The sequence below is a fragment of the Coregonus lavaretus genome, assembly GCF_964263955.1.
Source record: "Coregonus lavaretus genome assembly, contig: HAP1_SCAFFOLD_6779, whole genome shotgun sequence".
Classification (NCBI taxonomy): Eukaryota; Metazoa; Chordata; class Actinopteri; order Salmoniformes; family Salmonidae; genus Coregonus; species Coregonus lavaretus.
The window spans coordinates 177-26,353 of NW_028165014.1; the positions used below are offsets into that span (position 1 = coordinate 177).

Here is a 26,177-nt window from a genome sequence, read left to right on the forward strand (position 1 = left end):
CCAAATGTAATAATATACTATTTACAGTAATATTATATGTATATACTTACAGTTATAGGTATATTTCCTAAACAGTAAGCAGTGTATGGTACATCTACTAAGTCTACCTCCTAAGTCTATCTCCATAATTCCATGACAGGCCTTCAGAAACGCTCCGACCCCCCCCACAAAAATCACATCTTTCCTCATGGTAGTCTGAGAGGGGAACCATGTTGTGGATTTATAATTCATAATTCTTCAGAGTCAATGCAGTATTCACATGATAATTAGGATACATTTTTTATTGCTGCCTGCGGGCATTTCTGCATTGTTGGCTTCAGGAACCTGGGCCATTATGACCTTATTAGTGTAACTGTCAGTCGCCTGTTTTAGTTTACAAATGCATTGTCGTGTATTTTATTATGAACTGCACTCATCAAGATAAAACTTATTAGTGGCTTTTACAAGACGCCGTGTCACTTAAATGAGGAGAGCAACACCTCCGCTTGACTCAATGTGCCTGTCAAAACAACGCTGGCAAAATTAGTAACGTTTTCAATTACTGTATTCTTGTTAATTACTTATAAAGACTAAGTATTTTACTTGAAATGGGATACAATAACAATTTGATTAAAATTATGAAATACAATTGTTTCAGGTTTTGTTATAAGGAACAAATCATTAAAGATGTATAATATAGGTTATTGTTAAGTTGAGAGCACTGTGTAGGCATTGGTGGTTTCAGAATGATACAGCTTGATATAGTATTTTACTCATGTTTTTAGAGGACTAAAATAATGAATACTTACTGTTCTTTTTGATTTCAAGTGACAACTTTAATCATTTTCTCATTAACTTCACAGGCTTTGTCAGATGTAGGCCTACGGTACAAATATAACAAAATAAAGACTTTATAATGAGACCACTTTTACCCTATTTTCATATGCTTTTCAGAGCATTGAATATCATAGATTCTTCTGTCAAACCAGTTACATGACTCAGTCCTGAGATACCACCAAGCCAATCTACAGTATTTAGTATCGTTAGCCAACCTGTTGTCTTTTATTGTCTGTTTGCACACACCAGCATCCTGTGATCACCTGGTTGATTAACTCAACTGTGTCACAATCTGGCTGCGTGTACAGGAGCTTGTGTTCTCACACCTGAGGGGAGCTGTGCTGTGTGAACCACTGGGTTTCAGCATCACTTTGGGGTATTTTATTAACAGGCCAGCGGGTGCACCGAGTCCCTACCCTGCTGCCGCGGCTCACAGCAGCTGTGGGGAGACCAAACACCAGGCAGGCAGGCAGGCAGGCGGACAGACAGGCAGGCGGACAGACAGGCAGACAGGAAGAAGAGGAGGGAAAAACTGGCCAAGCTTGGCAAATCAACTGGCCAAGCTTGGCAAATCGTCTGGCCATTCGCCTCTCTCCCTCCTCTCCCTACATATACTTTAAAAACATCCAGAGCTAAATGACCCCCCAAGTATAGCAGTTTGTAGTGGAAAACTTTCAAAAAGCTGTTTATACCCAGCTGGGGACCTACTGGAGGCTAACGGGGAGAAGCTTTTCTATTTTTGATTTTCTCTCTCTCCCATTCTGGAGTGGAAAAAGGCCTCTGGTTTGACACTGCCTTTCATACTGTATTATCCGGCCTGGCTTTTAACTCTGGGAGAACTGTGTTCACAAATTGATGCTCTGTTCCTCTGGGGCTGCAGCTGAAACATTAAATCGTACTGAAATATTAATATGTGAGTGCATTTAGCTGAAAGCAATTGATGTGCTGCTCCCTAGAGAATGGATGGTAATGTTTCAGCCAGGGGCCCAGGCCCCCACACTCTGGCTGGCAGACACCCTAAAGGACCACACTCTGGTCAGGACCATTGAGATGTATGGTCAGGACCATTGAGATGTATGGTCAGGACCATTGAGATGTATGGTCAGGAATTGGCTGCCTACCGGGTCAGAGTATGGTGGAAAGTGTTCCGGGGGATTGGGGCTCAGTTTGTGGTTCTGGTGGTGGTCACTAATGGTCACAGCAACTTGGTTCACCAGACTACTGGTTAGGAAAGCCTATCTCGTAAGGCTGTGGTCATAGGGATTCTCTAATGGCCATGCTGTGTATGTATGTTTGCAAACACGCATCATCTTCTCATTTTAAGTTGTTGAAAAGTAATGGTTAAATCAATAATCTTACATATCATGTTGTGGCCAAACCTTTTTGTAAGGACAGCAAGGTACAGCACACCACATCACAGACATCAAACAAAGCAGTCTAAATAAGCTAGTGGTATTATTGTGGTATAGGTGTGTTAATACTTCTCATTTAAACAAATGTAAATAGATTTGTTCTACCGATTTCAAAAAAATTATTTGAGGATGCAAGATATTCTGAATATATATATATATATATATATAATTTTCTTCAGATTTCTAGTACTCCAAACCAAATATAGGATATGTTTTATACAGGAAGATGTTTTTGAAAATGTAACAATGTTTCTCTGAAGAGTCTGTTTGTTGTGCTTTTTACAACATTTTTTTTAGCTGATTCTTGCTGTCACAAGTCATGCATAAGTACATATAGTTATGGGGCTTGTGCGTCTGATTGCTAAATCAACTTTGGTGTCGATTATTTTATTCAATTCTTCGGAGCTCTCTGTGATGTAGCACCTTGTCACCAGGAGAATGATATGTCTCACCCTCGTTTATGACGATTTACTGTAGCTAAGCTTATTCTGCCGCCTTTTATGGAATATGCATTAGTGATGGATTTACAAGTAAAGATATACATACAGTAAAACAATGGGGATACTGATTAAATTTGATATTGATTTAAAAGAAAGTTTGTATTAATGTAAAAACATATTAATTCATTTGAAATTATTTACAACTCTTTGAAACTGAATAAAGTCTTTTTTTCTTCTTCTTCAAAGTAGTCAATCATTTGAAATCTTCAAGTTATCTGAAAGTATAAAGATCACACATTCCAATAATCGGTCCAGTTAACACTGTTACTGTGTAGGCTGATTTGAAAAAGCAAAAATGGGTGTCATACAACTGCACCAATTTACCTAAATAATACTATTACAACAATTTGCTCTTTGAGAATCTGTCTATCTATGAGGAGGATTTGAATGAACTTGGTCAAAGTGCTTTTTCTTCTTTGTATTCCTGTTTTTTCGCTGTAGTTGACCCACTTTTACAACAAGTGGAGGGCAGAGTACCTCTGTCCCTGGAAGATAACTGTTTATGTAAATGCAAAATGTTTAAAAAAATATTCCGTGGCCATGACAACAGTCTCCTGAGTGGATTTCTTCCACCAATGCGAGCTATCTGCTCCGGGATCCCATGCACTTAAGAAGTATGTTTTAAAAGGGAACCTGAAGAAGCTTTTTAAAGAATGATGTATAATTTATTTGTGTTTTCTCTCTCTTGCTTCAGAGCTTCTTAAGAGGAGTGTGTCTTGTGTGGGATGTGTTCTGAATATGTCAGACCACACTATTATGTACTATTATGCAGCCATAGTCCCATATCTATTTGTTTTGTATCAGATTTACTCTGCTTCTACGTATATCCAGCCGCTTGATGTCACTGAGCTGTTTTCAAAATCAGTTTCATCCACTTTAAAAAACACACATTCATAAGTGACATCACTTAAGTGCAGCTAATTTGGGTTTCTATGCTTTCTGCTTTAACAAGCTATGCAATATGTCATGAAAGCATCCTGTGTGTGTATATAACATGAGAGAGTAGTAAGTGATGGTAATACAACTTTATTGTATTTTATTCTTCTTTTTTTAAACTTCATTTCGATTCTCATCATAGTGACTGATATTGTCCTAATGCCGGATGCTGACTCACTGCTTTAGGATGTGGATCAACGGTTTACAAATCATTTATGATTTAAGTGTTTGTGGTTTAGCCTCCATTAAAATTATGAGGCAATCCATGTATCCATATCACTTTGCATTTTCATTCAGAGGACAGGTTAGTACATGTACTGAGACTAACTCTGTGACACATGTTTTTGTGTTGTATTTCTAGATAATCGTTGCCATCAACAAAGATCCAGAGGCACCTATTTTCCAGGTAGCTGACTACAGTTTGGTGGAGGATCTCTTCAAGGTAAGTTTGTCAATGATGACACAATTAGATATTGAAATCGTAATATTAAATGTATGAAATTAATCCCTATATGGAGGTAGATATTTAGTCATGCCATCATTACAGATCCCTGTCACACCCTGTCCATCTCTCCTTTAAGAGTCATTATTCTAGTACCCTCAGGAGGATTTATAATAGGTTTATTAATACTATGTGTATTTATGTTATATCATATTAATAATATGGATCTTATTCTGCCAAAAGTGGCTACCTGGTTTCCTGATAAAAGCAAACATAGGTTTTGACTGAATGAGGTCCTTAATTAGCTATAAATTAGTATACCATAGCGAAACACATTTGAAAAGCGCAAGAAAGAGGTCATATCTCAGATTTCCTCATCAGTTAATGATGCTCTAATAAGACAAATCAACGACTGATCGTGTAATGTTAATGCATTTAAACTAAGTGACTCCCTCTGAGCCGTTATTAAAAGATTTCAATTATTAAGGGAAGTGTCTAATGGTCACTGTTAATTCACCCTTCTTCTTCTCTGATTGTGACATTGAGGCACTTCCTGGTTCACTAGAGACCTCCCGCAAGCCATTTCCTGTCTGATCAGAGGCCCAGGCTGTCAGAGTTAGACGCTCATTAAAAGTATTCCTGTGTAATAATGTCGTTGTAAAAGCATTTTGTGACAACTGCTTATGTACAAGGGGCTCTATAAATTAGTTTGATTGATAACATGAATTGAATAGTTAGGTTTATCATTATAAATCATTAAAGGGCACCTTTCATTTGCCGTTCAGTCTTAAACAAGGGGGATTCATTCGTTTGGTGGTGCAGGCATCTATTTGACCTGTTTTAAAGGCAATGACATTGTCTGGTTTTCCCTCTCATACATTTGAATATTATTCAGTCGTTTCATCTCAGAAAACAAAACTTCTACAGAGACCATGTGCTTTACTCAGTTGTGCCTTATTCAGTTACAATCCATTAACTAGGTTTCTGGGATAAGCCTAAAATAACACTCTGAGTGAAAAATGTAGTTGAGTTCTTTCTCTCTCCGACTGTAAACATTTCTCTGAGTGCCTGTATCCAGACATGGTAAATCAGTTATTGGGATTGATAGAATAGGAACCATTTTGAACTGTATATTATTCCACCTAATGAAAAAGATGTATTGAATTATTGAACTCCTGAATTTATCAGTGGATAGTTCATGAGGGGACCTCCTATTAAGAGTAACTTCCACTCCTCAACCTTAACAGGAACTAATAACACCTGATAGTTAAACTAAGGGGACTGCCTGGTGTTGGCTTTCACATTGATTCTGTGTTGCTCTTCACCTATTCACTCCTAATTGACATGCTCAGGTAACTTTGTCAGGGCTCAACACCACAGGGTTCCAGGCAGCACTTCTCCCCTCTAGTTTAGGCATAAAGACAGCGGTGGCTGATCCAGATACAGTGCCCAAGCTTTGGCACACACTTCAAGAGGGACCCTTTGTGAGAAGTGAAAGCCTAGTGGCTTTTTCCATTTTGTTTGGCTGTAGCTCATCATTTATTAACCGGTGCCGTGGCGTGTGATCGGCCGGTGTAGGTGACTAGGTGTTTTAGTTAGTAATATTCTGCTGAAGTGATGGGTAGGAAGAAATAATAAAACAGGCTGGTCCAGAACTGTGACCCTGTGACAATGGTTATCATCTTACCTGTATTTACGTACGCTCTTATTTCAGATAACAGTCAAAGATAATGGATGTGTCTTTTGTCGTTGTTGCCAATTAAACTGTCAGGGGTATGCGTTTTCAAGGTGAGACCTGTTTGTAAAACCAAAACTGAAACACTATTTGTGTGTACTTGTAGGCTGTTCCTGAGATGACTGCAGCGTTGAAGAAGTGATCCAACCAAGATCCTATAATACTCAGAAATCTGAAGATGAAACGATAACCTCCTTATAAGCTGCCAGTTTTAACTACCCAAATGAAAATCCTGCCTTAAACTGCATTTCATGCTTCTGGTGCATTTTGAAATAGGTGCTTAACATTTCAAGATGTAATACATCTTTGATTGTGATATATTTTTAATTAATAATAAAGTTAGTAAATATGCTACAATGTCTCACAACTTGTTCCTTTAAATTAGTTGTTTTGATTTGAAATATGATCAATTGGATGTTTGGGCTTTCCTTTTTGGAAAGCTACAGTATCAGGATAATACAGTGTTACATATCACGGTGGATAATGGCACAGTTCTGAAGGAAAAATAAAATCAAAGTGTGTTTCAAAATGTTGTATAGTTTCTGAATGAACACTGAAGTGCTCAATTACACTATATCAAAGGATATCTCATTAAGAATGCAAATACATTTGTTAAGACACATGCACACATCAAACGTTTCTTCCGCTAACCCTAAGTAGAGGAAAAGCATTGTTGCCAAAGGAGCGTGGTGTAATCGTTCAGCTGAACCCAGAATTACTTTTCTTCACATGATCCAGGTCCTCAAATAACATTAGCACTAATCACCACTTTACTATCACCATGTCTTAATGAAATACTTCTGAAACACTTAGGCTTGCTTGATTGAAGCCTTGATTGTTATTAATTAACAATTAAACATGTAATTTACTTGTAAACACTTGACAAGCAACAAAATGGGTAGTTTATCTCCTAAATTAATTATTTGATCGGAAGTTAATTAGGGGGTTTAATCCTCATTACCAGACATTTATAATGACAAACCTCATTAACCAATTATGTTTTTGTTGTGACAGGTCTCTCCAATGTTGATAGATATAGATAGATATTAATAATTTATTTCGTTTCAGAGCAATATGCAAATAAGTTGATAGTTGCTAATGCAAAAGTGTTGTAGGGTGATGTCGTAGTCTGGAGCCAATGGGAAGGCTCGGTCATATCTGATAAAGAGCCCACATGTAATACAAACTCATTCATATTAATGTATAGGATTCTATCCCGAATTATGCAAATTAGAATACATCGCAGTACTTTTTGGTTTGGAATGTATTCTACTGTGTAATTCCATGTATTGCTTTGTAAAGGGCATCCACATATGTATTTTCCCTTGGTAAATGCAACTAACAATGAATATGAGAGTGAGTATGAAAAATCTCTGCTACCAATGTACAAAATATTATAATTTAAAGTGGCATGGCTCATGTACAACTGAAAGCAATAAAAAGGGACCACAATATTGTTAATGTTACAAAGGTTTATTTGAATGACACCACCTGCAATTTGGCAATGAGTTCCCCTCATATTAAGTTTACAAAACATCTGTAAACATTAAAGTGAACAGGATTGGCTTGCCATGTTCAGGCTGCAGATCTTTTAAAGAAAGGTTCATGCTACAAGCACTCCAATCTAAAACATCAATCCTCCATCGCTGCTCATAATCAGATTCCCATACTTCTCCCATACCTCTTGGGATCATTTTGGGCCATTCAGTACCGATTCCTCATACTTTAATTCCTCCATTTCTTCCCTTACCCTTGCCTGTTCTTGTGTCTGGCTAAAAAATGTCAGGCTTCATATGGTTGATGTTCCTCTATTTCAATACAAACATCTTTATCTCTGTTATAGAAAGACAAAAGTATAGTAATAAGGGGTCTGTTTGTTTGGCACAGACAGTTTGTCCAGTGAAAGCACCCTGTGGGTTGGTTGTTAGAGCAGAGAGAACTGCACGGTTACAGTAGCTAATACAAATAAAAATAAAGCAAAAACACCACCCACTCCCACCCAACTTAGAGAAATCACATGTAAAATCTGTCTTGTAGTTAACATAGGAACACTTGAATAGGCTTGTTCTGTAAAGGCTTGAATATGGCCCATTGCTGGTTTTATTTCAAACTGTTTTGTTTCACATTTAGGGCCACATTTAAAGTGGGATTTCCTGATGATGGTTCTTTCCAGGCCCACACTTGTCTCCTCTGTCCTCACTGGGTAATTGTTGTGCAAATGTGGCATTATTCAAAGTCACCCCAAGATTGAGGATGAGGAGGGCTGTGTCTGTCTGTCTCTGTCTGTCTGTCTGGAGCCCCACAGAGAAGGGAAGACAAACATGAGAGCGGTAGCCTGGTCCCAGATCTGTTTGTGCTGTCTTGCTAACTTCAGATGGTCTTTGTAACGCCAGGTTTGATCTTGGACCAGGCTCTGACTTTGTTTGAAGCATGAGGATTTGGAGAAGCCCGGTCAGTCAGTTCTGTCTTGAGCTGTATGCTCTGTCCTCTGGGATGAACTATTGCCCTTTTCACACTGTTGTGCCCACCCGAAACAAACAGTGCTGGCTCTGACATATTCTTTTCACATGTCCTTTCCAGCACGGTTCAAACAACTATGGTGGATGCATAACCAGGCCAGCACAATGCAGCTCGGTTCGGCTTGGCTCAGCTCAGTAGTGTGAATCAACCCTATGTATCAGGCAGACGGCCCAGTGGACCATCAGCAGGACCCAGTAGCCTATACTTCTCCTCCAAAGAGGACTCAGGCGCGCCGCCCTGCAGGTGGACGAGAGGTTTAGTCTGTAGGAGCACAGTGGCTGCGGCTTGGCCCTGGCTCTGGTACTGGCTATCCTCCTGATTCCTCCGGTTGTAGATGTTGATCCTGTGCTCCAGCTCTGGGCTGGCCTTGGCTGAGCCGGCAGGGCTGGGAAGCTTCAGGTTAACTGGGTCCACCAGGCCTTTCTGGGCCAGACAGGAGTCCTCAGACAGGGAGGAGAGCAGCTCCTGGACTACCACGCTGGGGTCCCGTGGGAGGGGAGGCTGGGCTGAGGTCAGACCCAGGCCCATAGGGCTGCAGTATGGCGGGGGGAAGCAGCGCTGGCCCTGGGTGTTGTAGTGCTCGGTGTTAAAGTCCCTGTCCGGTGTCTGCTTCTGGGACTTATAGTCCAGATAGGGCCCACGGGCCTTGGTATGGGAATTGTAGTTCCTAGCCTGGGTGTGGTAGTCCCTGGCCATGGTGCTGCTGCTGCAGTCCGTAGTAGACGAGCCCAGGGTGTGGCTGCTCAGGCTATGGGGGCGGGCCGTCAGACTGCCGCTGGACCGTGATATGCTGGTGGAGGTGTCACTCACATTCACGGAGCTGCCCATTCGCTCCACGCCCAGCAGAGGGTTGTTGTGAGCGGGGTAATGGGTCTTAGGGAGGTGGACGTCGATGGCTGCTGTGGTGATGACACGAGGACCCCCCATGTCTGAAATGACACATCATCCAGGACATCAGACTGGGGAAGATAGGTATACAGCAGAGGTGCCTCATATACATTACCAGCTACACTTTACCCAAGATCCACTAAGTCACTCACCACTACTTGGTTCACTGTAGTACTGGCTGATATAGTTGTTCATGTCGTCATGATGGACAACAGGATCTGGATAACAGATAAAGAAACATGATGAGGTTAAAGACCCAATCTGTATGATTTCTTTGTACATAAAATATACAGTATGTTCAATGCACTGTAAACACAATGCAAAGCAATCCCTAGATTTGGGAACAGTACATTTCACTTTTAGGTGGTGGGACATCTGACATCTTATCTATCTATCCAAGTCTACAGGTGCTTTACCGACGTAACCATGGTTTCCAAATCACACCAAGATGGTGTTGTGAGGTTCAAGTGCAGTAGTGAATGTGAGATCAACCAGACTTTGATATAGAGTTCTCTTTGTGTCCTCAGCCAGCCAGCTAGGGCCTCAGTGGTGAATGGTTCTGCCCTGATCTGCTCTTCTGTGTTCGCTTGATTGGGCCTGAGCTCTGTGTTTGTCCGCTGAGTGGTGCCCAAAGTACCCTGAGTGCCTGGGCCGCTCCCCCAGGACCACAGCAGACTCTGACGGGTAATTTCATTTATTTTTCAGCCTAAAATATTAATCCGAGGGAGGGAGGGCCACCCCTGGAGAGGAAGCATTGCACTCACTAAAACATGACCAAGACAATCACTCTGTGATTAATAACACATGAGGATGAGGTCTCAGAGAGAAAGAAAGAAAGAAAGAAAGAAAGAAAGAAAGAAAGAAAGAAAGAAAGAAAGAAAGAAAGAAAGGATGGACAACATGAAAGGCCCCCACTCACTCTCTTTCACTCTCTGTCTCTCCCCCTCCCTCTCTCTCTCTCTCTCTGTCTTTCCCTCTCTCTCTGTCTTTCCCTCTCTCTCCGTGTTTCTCTCTCTCTCTCTCTCTCTCTAATAGTAAGGCTACCATCCATCTATGAATAATAATAATAATAATATGCCATTTAGCAGACGCTTTTATCCAAAGCGACTTACAGTCATGCGTGCATACATTTTTTGTGTATGGGTGGTCCCGGGGATCGAACCCACTACCTTGGCGTTACAAGCGCCATGCTCTACCAGCTGAGCTACAGAGGACCACAAGTAGTGGGGCTGACATAATTTAGGTCATTTAGTTTTGTTTAAATCAATAAGCATGTGCAATACTTTATGTGATGATCTGTAGATAGCAGAGCCATAGTCACACAGCTCTGCTACCTTTAAAGAATAAGTTTTATTTTTTACAACCAAATCTATTTTTGTTGTACAGTAAATGGCATGTTATAGAAGGGTCCAAACACCTTTATTTAATTTCACGTTTTTGAGAAACTTACCCCAGACAGCCAATCACTTCCTCATCCTCGTTGTGTAGTATAGGGGCCCCGAAAAACCTTGAACAAAGGCTCCAAAAACAAATACGTCCTTTTTGCTCTCAGTATAGTGATGCAGGTCTTTAGATGTTGTACACATGAAATTGTTGTATCACGAACTTTATCCGCAACGTTACATTCCCTTTTGCGCGACTCAAGCTGTTTCCCCTAACCAGCTGTTCTATTCTCTGTGTAGCCTGCTGCTACAGGTAACTGCCAAAATAAAGGAAACGCCAACATAGTGTCTTAATAGGGCGCTGGGCCACTACGAGCCGCCAGAGAAGCTTCAATGCACCTTGGCATAGATTCTACAAGTGTCTGGAACTTCCTGTGTGGAAGCACCCCATGCTTTCAGTATACTTTGTATCCCTCATTTACTCAAGTATTTCTTTTATTTTGGCAGTTACCTGTAGAATGGACGGAGAGGTATCGCTCGAGTCACAACAAAATGGAATATAACGTTGCAGATAAAGTTCAGAATGACACAATTTAATGTGTACAACATCTAAAGACCTGCATCACTACTCTGAGAGCTTTGCCGTTTTTAAAAGGACATATTTGTTTTTGGAGCCTTTGTTCATACTTTTTGGGGTCCCCATACTACACAACGAGGATGAGGAAGTGATTTGCTGTCTGGGGTAAGTTTCTCATAAACACGTGAAATCACAAAAAAGGTGTTTGAACCCTTCTATAACATTCCATTTACATCAAAAATAGAGATTTGGTTGTAAAAAATAAAACGTATCCTTTAAGTGAGGTATTCACATTGGATTTTGGTCCTGCCATTGAAATATAACTCGATTTTAAGAAATGTATTTTTCTTTGCCCTCTTCCCCCAGCAGTACAACAAATATGTGAACTTCCAAGAAGTTGATCTGAAAGAAATTCAAGTACTGTGCTATTCACCCACAACTCTTTGTGGTCAATTTTGTATGTTCCTCAAAATCTACAGCTGCTCTCTTGAGAAGTGACAAAACCACAAATCCCTCGTGACCAATAGACAAAATGATGCTAACCTTTTCTACCTCCTTTTGAAACGAGCTTAGTTTTCAACAAGGAAATAGACTTAGCAGTAGAGTGCCTCAATAAGAATGAATGACACTTTGATGGCATCCCTCGGGCGAGAGAAGGAGAGAGAGAGAGGGGGGAGAGAGAGAGAGAGGTGAGGAGTCCTAACCCAGTCCACGGTCTGCCCTTGCAGGCTTGCCTGAAGCCTAAGTGCTCCTCCTGTCCCAATGGCTCGTCCATGTTCTGGAGAAAAAAAACACGCTTGTTCCTAAGAGCCAGATTTCCCACAATCCCCTGGGGGGGGGTGTGGCATCTCCTGGTGCCCTATTGTGGTTTCCAGGTGAAGAGGAACAGATGTTCACAGTGGCCCACTCTCTCCTCAGACCTCAGAACAAGGCCCAATGCACAGAGCACTCTGTACCTGAAACAGCCTGGCTGAGGTGGGGTGTGTGTGTGGTTGCGTGTGTGTGTGTGTGTGTGTGTGTGTGTGTGTGTGTGTGTGTGTGTGTGTGTGTGTGTGTGTGTGTGTGTGTGTGTGTGTGTGTGTGTGTGTGTGTGTGTGTGTGTGTGTGTGTGTGTGTGTGTGTGTGTGTGTGTGTGTGTGCGTGCATGTGTGGGTGCGTGCATGTGTGTTTGTGTGAGTGCATGTGTATGCCTGCATGTGTGTGTGCGCCTGCGTGCATGCTTGCTTGCTTGTGAGTGTGTCTGTGTGTGTGTGTGTCTGTGTGTGACGTGCCGTTAGGAGAACATGCTTGTTGTCCCCAGGTTTCAGCACATCCTAAAAGCTTTTCTGCCCTTTTATTGATACTGCACTGCCTTCGGTCAGAGGTGTTGTGTGTTGTGTGTGTGCGTGCCTTGCCTGCGGTCAGAGGGGTGTTGTGAGCTAACGTCAGTGTTTTAAGAGGCTAGGGCCTGGAGACTAGCTCAGGGCTACTGCTGCTAGATTAGCTTGACATTGCTCCGGCACCCCATTCACCTGATGTTACATCGGTTGGGACTTTTTGTTCCACATAATTATGTACATACTTTATGTACAAACCTCTCTCCTGGTTGTGTCAGGATGCCTTTTCAACCAAACAGACCAATGTAGAACTTAGTCAAGTTCATTCTGTTTTTGGTCTGTGGTGAAGTAATTCATAATTAGGATTTACAGATTTTGTCCGTTCCTTTTCTAGTCTGCCTCTTGGAACAGCAGTATTCATCAGACTCATTATCATTATTGGTCCAGAATATAGCAATACCCAAGAAGAATATCAAATAGCTATTTTAGCTCATGGTCTGAGGATTATGGTATGGAGTATTACATATACCTTTATAGTTAGGGACAGAATTTGGGACAAACTCTGGGCCCTAGTTTCCCTGGATGTGACATACACTACATGACCAAAAGTATGTGGACACCTGCTCGTCGAACATCTCATTCCAAAATCATGGGCATTAATATGGAGTTGGTCCCCCTTTTGCTGCTAAAACAGCCTCCACTCTTCTGGGAAGGCTTTCCACTGCGGGGACTTGCTTCCATTCAGCCACAAGAGTGTTAGTGAGGTCGGGCACTGATTTTGGGCGATTAGGGCTGGCTCGCAGTCGGCGTTCCAATTCATCCCAAAGGTGTTCGATGGGGTTGAGGTCAGGGCTCTGTGCAGGCCAGTCAAGTTCTTCTACACCGATCTCGACAAACCATTTCTGTAAGGAACTCGCTTTATACACGGGGGTATTGTCATGCTGAAATAGGAAAGGGCCTTCCCCAAACTGTTGCCATAAAGTTGGAAGCAGAGAATTGTCTAGAATGTCATTGTATTCTATAGCGTTAAAATTTCCCTTCACTGCAACTAAGGGGCCTAGCCCGAACCATGAAAAACAGCCCCAGACCATTACTCCTCCTCCACCAAACTTTACAGTTGGCTCTATGCTTTCGGACAGGAGCGTTCTCCTGGCATCCGCCAAACCCAGATTCGTCCGTTGGACTGCCAGATGGTGAAGCATGATTCATCACTCCAGAGAATGTGTTTCCACTGCTCCAGAGTCCAATGGTGGCGAGCTTTACACTATTCCAGCCAACGCTTGGCATTGCGTATGGTGCGGCTGCTCGGCCATGGAAACCCATTTCATGTAGCTCCCGAGTGAGTGTTGCAACCAAGGACAGACTATTTTTACGCGCTACGCGCCTCAGCACTCAGCGGTCCCACTCTGTGAGCTTGTGTGGCCTACCACTTCACAGCTGAGCCGTTGTTGCTCCTAGACGTTTCCACTTCACAATAACAGCACTTACAGTTGAACGGGGCAGCTCTAGCAAAGCAGAAATTTGACGATCTGACTTGTTGGAAAGGTGGCATCCTATGACGTTGCCACGTTGAAACTCACTGAGCTCTTCAGTAAGGCCATTCTACTGCCAGTGTTTGTCTATGGAGATTGCATGGTAGTGTGCTCGTTTTTATACACCTGTCAGCAACTGGTGTGGCTGAAATAGCCGAATCCACCAATTTGAAGGGGTGTCCACATACTGCTGTATATATAGTGTTGATTATAGGTACAGTATAGGTGACTGTACCTCCTGGGGTCTCCCTGAGGTCTCCATGTCCCTCGTCGTCAGACTCCCCGGGGCCCCGGCCCTCCACCACCTGGTAGCTGCTCCTCTGTTTGCCCCACACATGGTGGATCTGCATAGCAGCCTCCTGCTCTGCAGCCAGGTCCAAGTCCTGCTGGGCCAGGTGGGCCCGGAGCTGTCTGATCTCAAACTGAGAGGGCAGGGGAGAAGGGGGAGGGAGGGAGGGGGGAGAGAGAGGGGGATAAAGGGGGGGAGAGAGAGACAGAGAGAGAGAGAGTTGGTCTGGAGAAAGGCACACACACATGTATTCTTCTAGCTGAAATCTTGGTTTATTGATGTAACAATATTACAGTATTGACTAACCTAACCTTTTAGTCCCAGATAGGCCCTTTCAGCATGATCCCAGGCATTCTGCAGGCTAAGTGGTTATATTACTAGCTATAGGATCAATGCTTTCACTGGGGTTTCCTCTGGCCTGATGGCTCATATTGACAAACAGCCAGTCAGATTACACATGAACTGTTTGTTTCCAGCATTACACTGAGTATCCCATCATTTCTGGACTGTTTTGTACAACAACATGTTTCCATTGATGTACAGTTATGGCTTCTCCCTGTATTGATCTTGGGGCCTTGAGCCTTTGAATGAAATGTAGTCCTTTAGTTCAACTGACTAGAGGAGTGCAGTCATTAATCAATAAATCAAATGTATTTATAAATCCCTTTTTAAATCAGCAGTAGAAGCACAGTAGCTAGGAAAAACTCACTGGAAAGGCAGGAACCTAGGAAGAAACCTAGAGAGGAACCAGGCTCTGAGGGGTGGCCAGTCCTCTTCTGGCTGTGCCGGGTGGAGATTATAAGAGTACATGGCCATTAAGGCCAGATTGTTCTTCAAGATGTTCAAACGTTCATAGGTGACCAGTGACAGTGATAAAAAATAATAACATGGAAAATGTTTGTTGTTTTCATCTATATGGGAAACATCTTTCCAAATGTATTTTACTGTATTATGTTGCGTGCTTATGAGTATTGTGGGTTCATAATATCAGAAAATCAACTTCTTGAGCCTGTTTTTTACTGATTTGAAAATCATTGAATATTGTAACAACAATTTGAAGGAAACACTACATCATCTCTGATGTCTGTTGAAAATGCATAGGCAACACATTGAACTCTTCTGTGAAGTGTTACTGCCCCCCGCTGGTAGCAATTGTAATTGCAGCCTCTGGAAATCTGAAATAGCCTCAACCACATCCCTTTTTATTTTTTTAAATTTCACCTTTATTTAACCAGGTAAGCCAGTTGAGAACAGGTTCTCATTTACAACTGCGACCTGGCCAAGATAAAGCAAAGCAGTGCAATAAAAACAACACAGAGTTACATATGGGGTAAAAAAACATAAAGTCAAAAATACAACAGAAAATATATATACAGTGTGTGCAAATGTAGCAAGTTATAGAGGTAAGGCAATAAATAGGCTATAGTGCAAAAATAATTACAATAGTATTAACACTGGAATGCTAGATGTGCAAGAGATTATGTGCAAATAGAGATACTGGGGTGCAAAAGAGCAAAATAAATAACAATATAGGGATGAGGTAGTTGGGTGGGCTAATTTCAGATGGGCTGTGTACAGGTGCAGTGATCAGTAAGGTGCTCTGACAACTGATGCTTAAAGTTAGTGAGGGAGATAAGAGTCTCCAGCTTCAGAGATTTTTGCAATTCGTTCCAGTCATTGACAGCAGAGAACTGGAAGGAATGGCGGCCAAAGGAGGTGTTGGCTTTGGGAATGACCAGTGAGATATACCTGCTGGAGCGCAGACTACGGGTGGGTACTGCTATGGTGACCAATGAGCTAAGATAAGGCAGGGATTTGCCTAGCAGTGATTTATAGATGGCCTGGAGCCAGTGGGTTTGACGACGAACATGTAGTGAGGACCAGCCAACAAGAGCGTACAGGTCACAGTGGTGGGTAGTGTATGGGGCTTTGGAGACAAAACGGATGGCACTGTGATAGACTACATCCAATTTGCTGAGTAGAGTGTTGGAGGCTATTTTGTAAATGACATCGCCGAAGTCAAGGATCGGTAGGATAGTCAGTTTTACGAGGGCATGTTTGGCAGCATGAGTGAAGGAGGCTTTGTTGCGAAATAGGAAGCCGATTCTAGATTTAACTTTGGATTGGAGATTCTTTATGTGAGTCTGGAAGGAGAGTTTACAGTCTAACCAGACACCTAGGTATATGTAGTTGTCCACATACTCTAGGTCAGACCCGTCGAGAGTGGTGATTCTAGTCGGGTGGGCGGGTGCCAGCAGCGTTCGATTGAAAAGCATGCATTTAGTTTTACTAGTGTTTAAGAGCAGTTGGAGGCTACTGAAGGAGTGTTGTATGGCATTGAAGCTCGTTTGGAGGTTTGTTAACACAGTGTCCAATGAAGGGCCAGATGTATACAAAATGGTGTCGTCTGCGTAGAGGTGGATCTGAGAGTCACCAGCAGCAAGAGCGACATCATTGATATACACGGAGAAAAGTGTCGGCCCAAGAATTGAACCCTGTGGCACCCCCATAGAGACTGCCATAGGTCCAGACAACAGGCCCTCCGATTTGACACACTGAACTCTATCTGAGAAGTAGTTGGTGAACCAGGCGAGGCAGTCATTTGAGAAACCAAGGCTATTTAGTCTGCCAATAAGAATGCGGTGGTTGACAGAGTCGAAAGCCTTGGCCAGGTCGATGAAGACGGCTGCACAGTACTGTCTATTATCAATCGCGGTTATAATATCGTTTAGGACCTTGAGCGTGGCTGAAGTGCACCCATGACCAGCTCGGAAACCGGATTGCATAGCGGAGAAGGTACGGTGGTATTCGAAATGGTCGGTGATCTGTTTGTTAACTTGGCTTTCAAATACTTTCGAAAGGCAGGGCAGGATGGATATAGGTCTGTAGCAGTTTGGATCTAGAGTGTCACCCCCTTTGAAGAGGGGGATGACCGCGGCAGATTTCCAATCTCTGTGGATCTCAGACGTTATGAAAGAGAGGTTGAACAGACTAGTAATAGGGGTTGCGACAATTTCGGCGGCTAGTTTTAGAAAGAAAGGGTCCAGATTGTCTAGCCCAGCTGATTTGTAGGGGTCCAGATTTTGCAGCGCTTTCAAAACATCAGCTGTCTGAATTTGTGTGAAGGAGAAGCGGGGGGGGCATGGGCAAGTTGCAGCGGAGGGTGCAGAGTTGGTGGCCGGGGTAGTGGTAGCCAGATGGAAAGCATGGCCAGCTGTAGCAAAATGCTTGTTGAAATTCTCGATTATTGTAGATTTATCGGTGGTGATAGTGTTTCCTAGCCTCAGTGCAGTGGGCAACTGGGAGGAAGTGCTCTTATTCTCCATGGACTTTACAGTGTCCCAAAACTTTTTGGAGTTAGTGCTACAGGACGCAAATTTCTGTTTGAAAAAGTTAGCCTTTGCTTTCCTGACTGCTTGTGTATATTGGTTCCTAACTTCCCTGAAAAGTTGCATATCGCGGGGGCTATTTGATGCTAATGCAGTACGCCACAGGATGTTTTTGTGCTGGTCAAGGGCAGTCAAGTCTGAGGAGAACCAGGGGCTATATCGGTTCTTAGTTCTGTATTTTTTGAATGGGGCATGTTTATTTAAGATTGAGAGGAAATTACTTTTAAGGAACAACCAGGCATCCTCTACTGACGGAATGAGATCTATATCCATCCAGGATACCTAACCCTAACCCTAGCTTCAGGTCCACATCCTGGTTCAACTTTAAACCTAACCCTCAACCACAACCCTAACCCTAGCTTCATGTTTGCCTCCCGGTTCAACCTTAACCCTCAACCCTAACCCTAGCATCATGTCCACATCCTGGTTCAACCCTAACCCTAGGGTCAACCACAACCCTAACGCTAATACTACCTTCATGTCCACATCCCAGTTCAACCCTAACCCTAGGGTCAACCACAACCCTAACCCTAATCCTACCTTCATGTCCACATCCCGGTACAACCCTAACCCTAGCCGTAACCACAGCCCAAACCCTAATCCTACCTTCATGTCCACATCCCGGTTCAACCCTAACCCTAGCCGTAACCACAGCCCAAACCCTAATCCTACCTTCATGTCCACATCCCGGTTCAACCCTAACCCTAAGCTCCACCACAGCCCTAACACTAATCCTACCTTAATGTCCACATCCCGGTTCAACCCTAACCCTGGCCGTAACCACAGCCCTAACCCTAATCCTACCTTCATTTCCACATCCCGGTTCAACCCTAACCCTATCCTTAACCACAGCCCTAACCCTAACCCTACCTTAATGTTCAAATCCTGGTTCAACCTTAGCCCTAGCCTCAACCGCAACCTAGCTTCAACCAAAACCTTAACCCTAGCCCTAGCTTCAACCCTAGCCTCAACGCTATCTGTGAGGTGATGGTGGTGGGACTTACAGCCTGTTCCTGGCAGATCTGTGTGAGTCGTTCCAGCTGCTCCTCCCTGACAGCCTTGGTCTTCTCACACTGCAGGATCTCCAGCTCCATCTCTACCTTCACCTGTAACACATAGGCTGAGAGAGGGAGGATACAGATAGAGAGGGGAAGAGACAGATAGAGAGAGGGAAGAGACAGATAGAGAGAGAGAAGAGACAGATAGAGAGAGAGAAGAGACAGATAGAGAGAGAGAAGAGACAGATAGAGAGAGAGAAGAGACAGATAGAGAGAGAGAAGAGACAGATAGAGAGAGAGGGAAGAGACAGATAGAGAGAGAGGGAAGAGACAGATAGAGAGAGAGGGAAGAGACAGATAGAGAGATAAGAGACAGATAGAGAGAGAAAAGACAGATAGAGAGGGAAGAGACAGATAGAGAGAGGGAAGAGACAGATAGAGAGAGGGAAGAGACAGATAGAGAGAGGGAAGAGACAGATAGAGAGAGAGAAGAGACAGATAGAGAGAGAGGGAAGAGACAGATAGAGAGAGAGGGAAGAGACAGATAGAGAGAGAGGGAAGAGACAGATAGAGAGAGAAAAGACAGATAGAGAGAGAAAAGACAGATAGAGAGAGGGAAGAGACAGAGAGAGAAGAGACAGATAGAGGGAGAAGAGACAAATAGAGAGAGGGAAGAGACAGATAGAGAGAGAAGAGACAAATAGAGAGAGGGAAGAGATAAATAGAGAGAGAGAAGAGACAGATAGAGGGAAGAGAGAGAAGAGACAGATAGAGAGAGAGGGAAGAGACAGATAGAGAGAGGAGACAGATAGAGAGAAGATACAGATAGAGAGAGAAGAGACAGATAGAGAGAAGAGACAGATAGAGAGAGGGAAGAGACATATAGAGAGAGAGGAGACAGATAGAGACAGATAGAGAGATAGAGAGAGGGAAGAGACAGATAGAGAGAGGGAAGAGACAGATAGAGACAGATAGAGAGAGAGAAGAGACAGATAGAGAGAGAGAAGAGACAGATAGAGAGAGAGAGAAGAGACATAGAGAGAGAGAGAGAAGAGACAGATAGAGAATAGACAGATAGAGAGAGAAAAGACAGATAGAGAGAAGAGACAGATAGAGAGAGGGAAGAGGCAGACAGAGAGAAGAGACAGATAGAGAGAGAATAGACAGATAGAGAGAGGGAAGAGACAGATAGAGAGAGAGAAGAGACAGAAAGAGAGAGAAGAGATAGGGGAGGGAGAGAGAAAGGGATTAGACCATATCTTCACTCAAAACCAAACACATGCACACACAGCCTGGCCTCAGAGCCATACGAAACATACTATACGTATTTCTGAGGACCTCCAATACGTATGATATATACGCACACAAGACACAGAAGTCCACATGCTCTGGTATTGACTTCAGCTGAGTCATATTCCCTCTTCTGTTATACACAGTGACCTTAGTGCACATCTCCTCTTCTGCTACGGCTGATTTTCCTGTTTAGGGCCAGATTACTAGGCCATACAGACTGGGACTTTTTTTGTGTAGCAGCAGAGTGAATAACCAAGCCCTCTACAGACCTACTAGTGAACTACTGACAGCAGGCAGTGCCTGCAGCCATCTCTCTCCAGCAGCTCTGCTCTGCTCTCCCATAGCCTATTAATAGAGCTGTTGATGTGAACATGCAGGGACAGGGAGGGAGACACCAGAGGGGGCAGGCCGGAACAGCACAGCAGAACGCATGGGGAGGGAGAGCAGAGGGGGGAGGAAGAAACAGCGGAACTCAGGGCTGGGGAGGGAGGGGGAGAGCAGAGGGGGGAGACAGGCACAGCAGAACTCATACTCAACAAGGGGAGCAGAGCAGAGGGGGCAGGCAGGCACAGCCAAATTCACATTCACCAAGGGGAAGCTGAAGTGGGGGATTATTAGCTGCCCAATTTGTGCATGGCTATAATAAGCATGTCAAAGACGGCTGGTGTACTGTGTGTGTGCGTGTGTGACTGCTGACAGCTGCTGGCATGGCAGGACATGCCGAGCAGCAGTGTAATTCGCACCATGGTTGATTCCACAGCACCTCCGTCACAAGAGCCTGTTCCACTCTCACCTCTCCTCTCAGCTCAGGCCAAGTGCAAAGCCCCTGGCCTCCACACCTCTCTCTCTCTCTCTCTCCATCTCTTTCTCTCCCCCTCCCTCTATTTCTGTCTCTCTCTCTGACTCTCTCTCTCTCTCTCTCTCTCTCTCTCTCTCTCTCTCTCTCTCTCTCTCTCTCTCTCTCTCAATTCAATTTCAATTCAATTTAAGGGCTTTATTGGCATGGGAAACGTGTGTTCTCTCTCTCTCTCTCTCTCTCTCTCTCTCTCTCTCTCTCTCTCTCTCTCTCTCTCTCTCTCTCTCTCTCTCTCCATCCATCTATCTGATACTTTTTTAGTGAGAGACGAAAGGAAAGAATGTATTCTATCTTATTACTTTTCTTGGTGTGTAATCGATGTTGCTCTCGACTCTCCAGCACTTACTGTATTGGTGCGAGTTTGATTTTCTTGCTAAGCGTGGCTGGCTGCCTAACTACCCAACTCAATCACTCAAACACATCTAAACAAACAGGTTGAAGAAAATCAAGAGCTCATGCCCTGGAGACAGATACTCTGAACGAATGTGAAGTACTAAGTTGTTCTCTAAAGTGATTGCATTGTTTTGTTGATGATTGTATTGCTGCAGAATTAATCAATGCTGTTGGGCGTTTCGTCTGTTGACGTCTAAAAACGACTTAACATGCTTTAGATGTACCGCATTATGATTACTGCACCATTTTCTGATATGACTAGTGTTGGATTTTAACTTACTTTCTCAAAATGCTAATATCGGATTTAGCATCAAAGCAGAGCTGATAAATTAGTTAATTTCACCTGGATTGGCAATAATACTAGTACAAACTATATGTACAGTATTTCAGATTCTATGTAGCTCTTAAACTGAGTGTACGAAAACATTAAGGACACCTTCAAAATAGCATCAATTCGTCGGAACATGGACTGTACAAGGTGTCGAAAGCATTCCACAGGGATACTGGCCCATGTTGACTCCAATGTTTCCCACAGTTGTGCCAAGTTGGCTGGTGGACCATTCTTGATACACACGGTAAACTGTTGAGCATGAAAAACCCAGCAGTATTGCAGTTCTTGATGCAAACATTTTACATTGACATTTTAGTCATTTAGCAGACGCTCTTATCAAGAGCGACTTACATGAGCAATTGGGGTTAAGTGCCTTGCTCAAGGGCACATCGACAGATATTTCACCTAGTCAGCTCGGGGATTAGTACCAGCGACCTTTCAGTTACTGGCACAATGCTCTTAACCACTAAGCTACCTGCCGCCCCGGTGCGCCTGGCACCTACTACCATACCCCATTCAAAGGCACTTAAATATTTTGTCTTGCCCATTCACTCTCTGAATTGCACACACACAATCCATGTCTCAATTGTCTCAAGACTTAAAAATCATTCTTTAACCTGTCTCCTCCCCTTGATCTACACTGATTAAAGTGGATTTAACAAGTGACACCAATAAGGGATCATAGCTTTCACCTGGATTTACCTGTTCCATCTTATGTCATGGAAATTGCAGGTGTCCTTAATGTTTTGTACACTCAGGGTATGTAGGCCTATGTAGCTCTTATGTAGACTACAGAGGTCATGTACTGTATGTACACTGTTTCTGGTCTGGAGATTGGTCGATCATACATGCAGAGCTGATGGTGAGGTCATGTAAGTATACTGTCTATAGCTAGAGAGACTGAGGTCTGTAGGTTGATCATACATGCACAGCTCTCACTGAGACTGAGGGTGACCTCCTGTTAGAAATCGATCAGCATTACATTAGCATAATGTAGAACAGCCGGTATAGTCATTATCATGGCTTCTCTGAATCTGTTTAAACAAGGCTTTGGATCAATACCAGTTTAAGTAGGAGAATGGGTGGCAATTTACTCCGAGGGATGATCAATAACTATATTGTTCTGAATAGTAAATAATGTGTATAATCATGGGGAGAATGGGGTCGTGTTGTCATTGCAGGATTGATTCACCAATCGTGTATTGAATAAGCAATAGACTTTATCATCCTTAGGTGAAGTATGATATTTTCGAATTTAGCGCTAAAATTGTAAATAAAAAAGACATTTTTGTCATTATTGTCATTTAGCAGACGCTCTGATCCAGAGCGACTTACAAAGTGCATTCATCTTAAGATAGCTAGGTGAGACAACCAAGTATCACAGTCGTAGTCCCTCTTGTAGAAGATCAGTCAGGTGTAATAATTAAGGACTGATAGTTGAAGTTCAAACTCATCAATTGGTACAACGTAAGGTTGTTTCACATTTTGCAATAATATCTCACTAGAGCCAGTCCTAACTAACTAACCGTCCATCTAAGAGTAATACCAAGAACACTAAGGAAAGCTGTTGACTGAGAAGGACGATGACTACACCTAGGTCATGATGACTCTAGTAAGACATCCTCCAGCAGGGCTTTGACAGACAGACAGACAGACAGACAGACAGGGGAGGCAGGGACACAAGGGAGCGTCTGGTCTGCTCCGTCCTCGGTCTCACCGTCGATGATTCTCTTGACCCTCCAGATGCGCAGGGTGATGATGAGGCTGATGGCGTCCCAGGGGCTGCTGGGGCCGTTGGCTACCGTGGAGGCTACCATAGGGGCCAGGGACAGCACGATGACCGCCCCATCAAACACCTGCAGGCATGAGTACACACACACAAACACAAACACACACACACACACATCACATGCTACACTGTCACAGACTAGTCATCTTTGTCCATTCTACACAGTCATTAGAAGAGATTACATTGTCTGAGGTTTATTATATGAGGACATTTGCAATGCACACAGACTTTTTGGCAGCATTTAACATTTAACAACTGTCGTGAATTGATTTATGGAAATAGTTTTTTTGTTCAATGATAAAACTCATGATTTCTCGAGGGAAAGTTACTATATTTTCATTACTTGCTATGAAGCTTGCTTAATTAATCTTACCTCTACTTTGTTCTCAATGTAGTCCCAAATCCCAAGGACGACAATCCTGAAGACAGTCTGTGAAAAGAGGGAGAGAGAGAATGGATGGAAGGGGAGGAAAAAAGCTCAATACAACCTCTCCCATGACATGCGAAACATTGTCACTCTCCTCAGGTTTCAACACATCTATAACACATTCTGAAGAGTCATTTGGATATGGACAAAAAAAGGTTACAGTCTCCATTTATATACTGCTGCTGTGAATGTGGGCTTTCTTCAGCTCAAGCCTTCCTTTTCTACATGGTCACAGAAAGTAACATATCAAATCTTTGAAGGATACTTTTTACAAGTCTTTCGATCGATCAGAATGTCAGTGGAGGGTGGGAAAAGGATATTGATCCTGGACACTGTACAATGGCCCTTCTAGTTGTCTGATCTTCCCTGATCCATTATGTACAGTAACACACACTAGTGTTGGGTTGGGATGGTCCTTTATTTGGAAAAGGTGGATGATAGAGTTCCAATCGAATCATGCTGAAAGGGTGACAATGGAAAAGTGGCCTGTCTCATTCATCATGCAGTAGCACATTATGAAAACAACGGCTCCACTGTCAGAGAGAAGCAGAGAGGGACATTCCCTTTTTAGGGTCCTGCTCTCTGATTGGTGGATTGGAAGCAGATGGTGACCATTTAATGAGTCAATGTTCCTATAGTTACAGTAACTATAGTTTAGTTTTTAATATATAGACCTTGAATAACATTCCAATCTGACACCTTTCATCTATAGTGTCAGGGAGCAAAGGTGTTATAAGGTGTTGGGTGGATCATATGACTGTAACCCAAGCCCTAAACCTTGTTAACCTCCTCTTTAATTATTATTCAACCGTGTGTGTGTGTGTGTGTGTGTGTGTCATTCTTACCTCAGTGAAGAAGAGTGAAAGGATGGCAAGGCTGATCCAATGGATGATGCTGGCAAATTGAACAGCATTGGCAACTGGAATAAATAACAAGAGAAGAGAAAAATGTGTATCTTAAAGGATGGTGACTCCTTTACTGCTTGGTCTTGATGGAATCGATCAAAATCTGGCAGATAAATGGTGCATAGATATGAAATGATCATGCCTTTTACCACTATTCCTCATTTCCATCTAACAGTGTTGTAAACGCTCCCTCCCCCCTCTCTTCTTCTCCTTCCCCCTCCATCGGTCCATCAGCCCATTTATCCCTCTCTGTATCTCCCTCCATTAATCCATGTGCCAACCTGTACCTCTCCATCTCCTCCAACACTAATTCCCTCCTTCCCACTCCCTCCATTTGTCTTTCCAGAGCTGGCAACAGGACAGCCAGGACAGTCAGAATCTATGGTAATGCATCTGAAGTGACTGGTGTCCTGTAGTCCCCAGAGCAGAGCAGAGTGGAGTGGAGCGAGAATCAGCTATCAATACTGACCTGTCTCTTGGGGTGCGTCTCAAATGGCATCTTATTCCCTATATAGTGCACTACTTTTTATCAGGGCCCAAAGGGCTCTGGTCAAAAGTAGTGCAGTATGTAGGGGATAGGGTACCATTTGGGACGCAACCTTGGCTTACAGCCCATAATGTAATCAATGATGACACCTGCCCAGACAGTCAGTGCTGTTGAGTAGAGACTAGTTCATAGAGTCATTTACTATCCCGGCTGGCAATGCTGTTTCTCTCTAATATGGGCCTTTCAGTCTCCTTACTTTCCTCTCTTTGGTAAGAAATGTAATCATGTTTATAAAACAGTTGTATATAAGGTTGGAACGCATGTTAATGCAGTATCATGATAATTGTCTCTATGAGCTGTATTCCCAAAACATGGGTCACAGGATCAAGGGAGCACAGGACTACCCAAGCCTAACTTTCTAGAGTCACTAGCACACAGTGTATAAGGATATTCCTTTACTGTCAATGCTAAGGATAGTTACATTGTAGATGCTTGGTGTCTATGAGGAGTTCCACGGTTAAGAAGACCACCACCAGGATGACCAGTGCCACCAGGAAACAGTTGAAGCCTGCACTGAGCAGACACACCTGCCACAAGGCTACCCTCCGACCACAGCACGGCTTCAACCAGTTAGACCTGGAGGGAGGGAGGGAAAGAGGAGAGGAGGAGATAGGGAGAGAGGAGAAAGGAGGAGGAGAGAGGGACAAGAGAGTCAGTGTTAGTACACCAAAGACAGGGAGAAAGTACTTGTATATGGAGTACTTGTATACAAGTACTTGTATATGGACACAGGTTTGTATTCACCATTTGCTTCTTCAACGATCCTACTCCAAAAACAAACAAAAAAAAAACATTGTAAAGTGGTTATCCCACTGGCTATAAGGTGAATGCACCTATTTGTAAGTCGCTCTGGATAAGAGCGTCTGCTAAATGACGTAAATGTAATGTTCCTTCTAATTGCCAG

General features: G+C 43.2%; 1 protein-coding gene across 1 annotated transcript; it reads right to left on the reverse strand.

The window, feature by feature from the left end:
- Positions 1-8,511: 8,511 nt before the first annotated feature.
- Positions 8,512-25,849, reverse strand: LOC311116379 (transmembrane protein 266-like; the record flags this gene model as incomplete). The annotated part of the gene is made up of 8 exons (XM_084191460.1): positions 8,512-9,290; positions 9,402-9,467; positions 14,292-14,478; positions 18,739-18,854; positions 23,323-23,461; positions 23,768-23,824; positions 24,667-24,740; positions 25,695-25,849. Coding segments are annotated over 8 exons (1,573 nt in total), but the record flags the coding sequence as incomplete, so codon positions are not given.
- Between the last annotated feature and the right edge of the window lie 328 nt (positions 25,850-26,177).